At 40.0% G+C, this 7775-nt stretch overlaps 1 protein-coding gene across 2 annotated transcripts; it reads right to left on the bottom strand.

The window, feature by feature from the left end:
* Nucleotides 1-638: 638 nt before the first annotated feature.
* Nucleotides 639-6458, bottom strand: pax1a (paired box 1a). Of its 2 annotated transcripts, none has more exons than XM_061063329.1 (5): nucleotides 6156-6458; nucleotides 4937-5566; nucleotides 3723-3856; nucleotides 2958-3215; nucleotides 639-2518 (listed from the first exon to the last, which is right to left on the bottom strand). In XM_061063329.1, the coding sequence occupies exons 1-5, from the start codon at nucleotides 6157-6159 to the stop codon at nucleotides 2492-2494; spliced, it is 1053 nt and encodes a 350-aa protein (XP_060919312.1). In that variant the 5' UTR covers nucleotides 6160-6458; the 3' UTR covers nucleotides 639-2491. The 2 variants fall into 2 exon arrangements, with proteins under 2 accessions (XP_060919312.1, XP_060919311.1); XM_061063328.1 differs by having other exon boundaries at nucleotides 3002-3215; nucleotides 6156-6455.
* Nucleotides 6459-7775: the final 1317 nt, after the last annotated feature.

Below are 7775 nucleotides of genomic sequence, written 5' to 3'. Positions count from 1 at the left end.
TTCACTTAACCAGATATATTTCAGCTTAAAGAAAAAAAGTTTAAGTATCCTATTTCTTGGTTAACAAAAAATCTCAACGGGCTTTTTTTTTTTAACTATCACGGTGTTTTTATGATACCAAATTTCATTTTTGAAGATATGCAGTTGGCCAACAGGGAAGAAAACGTTACATTATATAATATTGTTGTGAAAATATTTTGAACTTCCTGATTACATTCAAACTCAGAAACGTCCATCTTACTCGACAAACGGGCCTGTCACCAAACCCAATGTGCTGCACACAGTCTGTCTGACCCTGCAATGATGCATGAAGTCAAAACAGAAGAGATGCAGATTTTTCTTTTTTGCTGGATGCCTTTTATCTCAGAGAATTCAGTTGAATAACAATCGTAAATTCGAGTATTTAGAACACAAAGCTACCTATGAGAAACACATTATGTATATGAACAATATGTATTTATTTCAACTATTCATTCAAATCAGGAATGTGATCATAAAAACTCAACTGTTCAGACAAGCCAGCGCTTTTATGCGGTTGCCTGCTGATTCATTTCAGAAAAATAATTAGTCAGCTGTAGGTCGAATATTAAAACTATCCGGAACTGTTAAGTCTAGTAAAAAACGAAAACGTTTGAAGATTTCTTTTTTTTAATAAATGAGATATGATAATTTGACTAAATCTAGATGATCCCTACTGCGTCACCTTTTTCACGTCGTTTCGTAGCAGAAACGCAGCGTCTCCGCTCAAATGAAGGCCAAAAAAAGTCACATGAAGTCTGTGGATCTTTTCAAAAGAGGCGATGATTTTTTATTTCTAATATCAATTATAGTTAATAATAACAATAGTGCCATATAACTGCCTGATGTCATCTCATATCGCACAAATGTAATTTTAAAGCATATGTATTGGACAGTATTTATAGCAAAACCCCTGACCCTCACATGAAGCAAAGCGTCAATAATAGGTCCGAGATCAGAAAAAAAATGATGACACAGGCTATTCAGTGACGCAGAGTTCAGTCTAGTAAGAGGAGCTGTGGGAAGTTTTTTATTTAATTTCTTAGCTCGGGCACACAGCAAACAGAACAGGCTGCAGGAATAAACAGTTTAAAGAGAAAACAGATTGTAGGCAATAGGCCTCTTTGGGGAAAGTCTTGTAATTACGTGGAAACACATCCCTGAGGCCGCATGTGGGTGGATTCGGACTGTCAGCTGCTCCCCTGTACCCACAATTATTCATTAACGTGCATGATCAGATCTCTGATTCCCAGCATGGCAGGTATGAGTTGCAGACGAGATAGCATCAGCGCAGGCGCCCAGCAGGCAGGTTACACTACTGTTTTGTGTGAGCACAAGAGCGTACGGGACATGTACTTCATTTCAAGCCCCGAGTAAATTTGGTGCATATCTTAGATTCATCCCTCGGGATATATTCAATAATATACTAAATGCTATTTATAGGCCTAGCCTCGCTTTTACTGTCATTGACGCCTGCAGGTCAAGCTTTCATTCAGGCAAAATCATCACTCTGTAATTTACAGTCTGGAAAATGCGATGAAAAAGGATGACTAATTCTTTAAGATCTAACGAAGAGTCACTTTGTAGAGTCACTGAAACGTAATATTTCCAGGCTAGCAAGAATAAAGATGCGACCCTGAAAGCACATTGAGTAAAAATAATAATAATAATAATAATAAAAGCATTGCCCTCTCTCTCTCCTCAAATTTATAAATAAAAAATATAATATTTTAATATAATATATAATATAATAAAAAAATAAATGCAAAATTGCCTACACAACATCCATGCATCCGGCCTTAAACCAACGTGGGGAAGAAACAAGCATTACGCAGCTTCGTGGATGAATAACATAAACTACTACAAGATATGGCGTGTAAGAAAGCCTTTATTTTTATTATTATATTTACATTGAAATTATAAAAATATATAATTAAAGCTTTGGCAAATATTTTACATTTAGACAAATTCTCTCTTTGTTCACATGGTGGAGTTACTGAGAGTCAGATCATATCAAGTCATATTAGGTGGATTACAGAATAGCACTTTGTTTTCAGATAAAACACCAGTAACAAAATGGATTGGTAAAATTGTACGTTTCTTTTAAATCCTGCACTCTCCGTGAGAGAATGTACAGCCAGACAACGTGAAATATTTCAATGAAGACATCAGACTTTCAACCAATGAGGGGAAACACCGATACGTCCATGCAATCTTACATTCATGTGGCCATGCAGGCCGACAGAGCTCTCCTGTGTGTGACTGTGAGCTACACACAAGCAGGGAAACAAGCCGCTAGTGTTCACACTTACTGTTGGAGTTGTTCAATGAGTTCAGTTTAATGGATGTTGTATTTAAGGTGGTATAAATCCAGGTTATGATGAAGAGGTAGGGAGATTGAGTCCGTGCACGCTGTTCAAGTCTTCATGTTGTTGTTGTTGTTGTTGTTGTTGTTGTTGTTGTTGTTGTTTGCTCAGGGGAGTGGGCGGCTTTCTGTCTCCTAAACAACACGATGAATAAATAGGTTACAGTTGAAACTTCAGTAGAAATGATGAATTACTGCCAAAGACAAATGGCCTACTTATAACGTGAGTTATTAAACCTGCATGTGGAGTCATAGCATCTGAACCGTCAAGTAGATAAACAGTGCTTTTGTAACCGTTCATTTTGATGTGTTTTTTATGTTTTTTGTAGTTTACAAACGACCTTCGACCAAACGCTGATCAAGTCTTAATGTCAATATTGTGGGATTAAATCCTTATTATGTGCCTACTTCATTTGGGGATTTGGTAGCCTAAGTTTTTCGATGTGAAATTACTGCAAATGGATACAAGAGAGAGAAATAATAATAATTTGCACTGCAAAACCCAACAGTAAAATAAAACAACTCGTTTCAAAGAAGCACTTAACACTCAGTAGGCTACACGTCTAGTGCTCACATTAAACTGCTCTCGGCCCCCCTCTCTCTCTCCACGCTGTGTACCTTCTCGGGCCTGATGCTTAAAGGTCATCGGTGATTGGATCTCCCCTGCGTGCATGCCCATCCCGCCGCCCGGGTGGGACAGCGTCGGACTCTGTGGCTGCCAGTGATGGTGGCCCGGGGCCACGTAACCACCCGCAGGCCCGCTGTACACCCCGTACTGGTTGGTGGGAGAGTAGGCGCATGCAGACACGTAACTGGACAGTGTGGATGAGGGCTGCAGGCGAAGAGAGATCAGACATGGATAACATTAGCTCAAACCCCAAACGCACAGCAATTAATTGAATGTGAAAGTGGCATCCCGTCGATCGAAGCTTTTGTAAAATATGGTGTATTTGGGGTTTAGAATTAGAATGAATAAAATTCAAGAAAACATGACATTTACCTTTATTAGATGTACAAAAAAAGACTTAAAGAGCAGGCTATGAAGACACAACTATTTTGCCATATCAGTTCAACCCAGATTTAGGAAAGAGGCCTAATCAACGGTAATCAAGCTCCGAAGAGTGTCAGGGTTAAAATGTTATTTCGGAGCGTCTGTGGCCTTCTGTGACTTCTTTAAGGATCTGTTTTATCACAGGTCTGCAGGCCATTCTAGTGAGAGACACATTTACGAAAGGCCTTTTCTCGTTTTGACACTAAACATTTTAACAATATATCAATATCAATTAACATATTTAATACATTTATTAATTATTTAATGTATGCATTTATATATTTTTACCTGGCCATATTTAATATCGCCGTCAATAGCTGATTTGTCTATCCCATTGACCGTGTGAGATGCAGGGAAAGCTGCTCTGTTGACGCTGCTCCAGTCCTCCATTTTTGGTCCGTATCCCTCCGCCCCAGCAATGGCTGATTAAGAGACAGGACTTCATGTCAATATGTACAAAAGGTAAAATTGCTCGAACAAACAAACAAAACAAATCAAAACAAAGAGAAAGACAAACTTATAACAACAGCACAATACAAAAGTAGGCCTTTGGTTTCCCATTTGGCTTTTAATTAAAAATGTCAATTATATATTTACGAGTCTTGGGATAAGTCTGTCTTGGCTATAGAATATAATTCCTTTTCAAAACAAAAGTCCAATCTAAAAATACGTAATATTATAGTAGCCTAAGTGTTACATAATTATATTTCTTAAATGTCAACCAATCAATTTTAAATTAAGGGCGTACTTGTTTTTTGTAATTAAGATGTTATATAAAAAAGACGTTGGTTTTAAGTTAATATTAAAAAAAATTACAAAACAAACAGAAAAGATAAAGAAAAAAAACGGCTGCTTATTAGCAAATCAAATCCTTTATTTTATAGTTCAATTAAAACAATTGTTGAGGCTTATTATGACAAATAGAGTCCAGAATTGTATCTTGTGTAACTTTTACTTGTGATTTTTTTGTTTGTGCAAAATAAGTTGTAATTTTCAGAATTAGACTATCAGCTTCAAGCTAAATTTAATGAATTATTCTAAAAATGTGCAATTATATATGACAAGTGTTGTTAAGTATCGGTCCTAATGGCATATTAAATACACTCAAGGCGACTTAATATTTGTCAAAAACCTGACTAAAGGAGCAGAAGGGCAAAAGAAAAATGCCTGACTAGACTGCTTGAAGGATTGGGGGCGGGGGGTTACAGCAGGTGAGCAAAGTGTTTGCAAATGCACCATCCCATGAAAAGGCATATTGAGAGTGAGCTTACAGCTATCTTGCTGAGTGTTAAAACGGAGGCCTGTTCTAGCTCTAATGGACACCTCGTCCTGCTACAATTACTGCGTACTATACGGCAATCTATCATGCAGAATAACAACAGCGACATAACTTTATTAAACTCATATTTAAGAAGAGTGAGAGCTAAAGGCTGGCAATGTGGCACAGCGACGCATAGGCCTAACATTTCTTACGCAGCAGAGAGTGGTTGTGTTTCCCTCACCTGCAGGATCCATGAAGGCGCGTATACCGAGGATGTTGCTGACGGTGTGTGCAGAAGGCCAGGCTCTGGAAATGCTCATATGTCCCGCTGTCACCGGTACTCCAGGATGGCTGCCCATTTTAGTGCCAGTGGGCGACATGGTGTTGGGGTAGGAATATGGGTATATGTGGTTGTAGGAGAGCCCGGCCTGCGCAGAGGCCTGCTTGCTGCTCTCGTACTGGTTCGGCTGGGAGAGATTTCCAATCTTGTTGCGTAAAATCCTGCTGATGGAGCTAACCGACGGAACATTGTACTTGTCACAAACTCCATCTGCTAATAGCCTGTCCCGGATCTCCCAGGCAAAGATCCCGGGGTCACTTTGTTTGTATTCCCTGATATTTTTCACCACGTTAGGCGTCGTGACCCGCGGTTTGCTTCCACCGATGGCACCGGGTAAGATGGAGCCCGTCTCGTTGTACCTCGCCAAAATCTTGCTCACGCAGCCGTGTGAGACTCGGAGCTGCCGGCTTATATCACAGGGTCTGATCCCGAGCTGAGCAAGCTCCACTATTCTTAACCGTATGGCATTGGGCAGGGGTCTCCCATTGACGAACACACCACCTAACTGGTTCACCTCTCCATAGGTTTGCTCTGCAGGAGAATAGAGAGACATGTGAAATATTATAACGTTATTCCCAAACACATTAACTAAAACAAAATCTCCTCTTCCCGTCGCTTTAACGCCTTTCTTTACATAAATATAAAAATAAAACAACTATGTGTTTATTATAACAGACAACTTCATATGTTTCAGCTGCATCAGTTTGACACAGACCATGTAATTTACACCATAACTGAGGTTACTTTTTTGGGCGGCAATCGCTTTTTGCAACTTAACACAAGTGCGTAAACTGTTTGACGTGGTTTACAAGCAACCATTAGTGCATATACGACAACAAAAATATTAAAAATGGCGAGCATTAGGAATTGACACTCGAGTACCTTTCAAAGACATACTGTGATAATTGCTAGTGCTTTTCCATAAAAGATTTAAAGTGGTTAACAGAAAATACTGGCTGTGAATAGAGCTGGAAATAACCTGTAAACATTTCAAGACACTCTTTTTCTGCAACTTGGACAAAAACAAATGCCAAATTGTGTCCTTATGCAAGCGTGCAGTCTGGATACACGTCCATAAGCTCTCTGTCAGTGAAGCATCCAGATGGTAACGCAGGCTTACCCATTTGCCTATATGTTCCGAGGTGGAAAATATAGGTGTCCGTTCAAATGGCTGAAAGCGTCCAAGCGAAAGCAGAGAAGGAAGGGGAACAGGAGGAAAGAACCCCAGAAGAGGAAAAAGAAACCCCTTAAAATCTCCTCCGAGTACAGCGCGCCCCCTTCCTCTTTGTTTTGTTGTTGAGCCGAGTCACTGAAAGGCAGAAGGGCACCAAAGTGGTCTTCATCCGATAAATGCCAATTGGAGTTATCCCGGGGAGTCCAGAGTTTGCTGGAATTAATTTGACGCGTCCTCCACGTCAATCTTCGCTGTTATACGCCGAGCCTCTGCTTCGGTTTCATTGGTCGTCCTGCGCTGGAAACGCCGTCAGCCAATGCAAACCCCATCCGGTTGGAGCAGTGCAGCCTCCTTCAATATTTTGCATAGGGGAAGTGTCAGGAAGGGAAACGTTTCATCCAACATGCAGCCTTCTGGTGAGGACTTTTACTTGAAAGACAGTGACGTGTAGTGAGACCTGCTTCAATAAGTTAGGCTACCAATGTTTCAAGCTCTAAATGTTGATTAAGTAGGCTATATCAAGAGTGTGCAAAACATGGATTAGTATTACGATTAATTGGTTTGTAAATGGAATTAATCAATCATTAAAACAAAGATAATTATCTTCTATTCATGCCACTGTGACGCTCATGAAGTGAATATTTTTTCATTTAGTAATTTATTTTCATTAGCTGCATTCTCATTGGGTCATGGAGAGTGTTGTCTAAGAAATCCACCTCATTTTTTTTTTTTTTTAAACTGCAGATTAATGAATGCATGATTAAAAAGACTCATGGAAACAAAATATTCCCAATAAATATTGACAATATTCAGCAGAAGACTTGACAGGCATGTTGGTTTACACTGCAATCTTACACATTTGTCTTGTATTTCATTTTTTGTGTGTGACGATTTTAACATGATAGCATACACTACTTAATTTTTTAAAAAGTATTTCCCCCTGGTTTTAAAACGGACCAAAGGATTCAAGCAAGCATTGTTAGAATAACTGGATGTTGAGTAGTCATATGACCCCAGAAAGAGAAACGTGCGCACCAGCATCCTGGGTCTTTATAAGCCAGTGTTTGAGCATCAGACGTGGGAAGGGGCTCATGTAATCGATCCCTCTGTAGATTGCAAAGCTCCCAGACTATGGGGATATCGACTGGATGCCGGAGACGAACATTATCACAGCATGTTCTCGGAGTTTCCTGTGCAAGTTTAGAAGGTATCGTTTATAAGCTTGCAAAACGTTACTTGTAAAACTTAACTGTCGACCCAATGGTAACAAGGTGCCGTGCCCTGATCCACCCCACCCACCCACCCATCTCCTCCCTCTCTCCTGTCCACCTCACTCATCCCAACCAGGGGAAGCAGGATACACAGGCATCAGGTTGGGTTAGAGGAGCAGAGTCTTGGTGAACGAGAATGTCGCCTTAGATGAGACAGAGTGATGAAAACTTTATTTTATTGTGGACGCTCTGTTTGTCTGGATTCTTGGGAGTGAAATCGGACATTGCTGGATTTGCATCCATGCAGCAGGAGTGTGAAACACAGGATACACTGGAAGAAGGGTCACTGTTGCTG

This window comes from Labrus mixtus, chromosome 18, assembly GCF_963584025.1.
Source record: "Labrus mixtus chromosome 18, fLabMix1.1, whole genome shotgun sequence".
Taxonomy (NCBI): Eukaryota; Metazoa; Chordata; class Actinopteri; order Labriformes; family Labridae; genus Labrus; species Labrus mixtus.
Note: the sequence above shows the minus strand (reverse complement) of the source record. Positions and strands in the feature narration are given on the sequence as shown.

Excerpts from the sequence above, each read along its gene's own strand:
- pax1a (XM_061063328.1), bottom strand. Across the intron at positions 3,216-3,722 it reads GCGATATTAAATATGGCCAG|CCCTCATCCACACTGTCCAG; the intron begins GTAAAAATATAT and ends CTTCGCCTGCAG. Across the intron at positions 2,519-3,001 it reads TAAGCATCAGGCCCGAGAAG|GAGACAGAAAGCCGCCCACT; the intron begins GTACACAGCGTG and ends CGTGTTGTTTAG.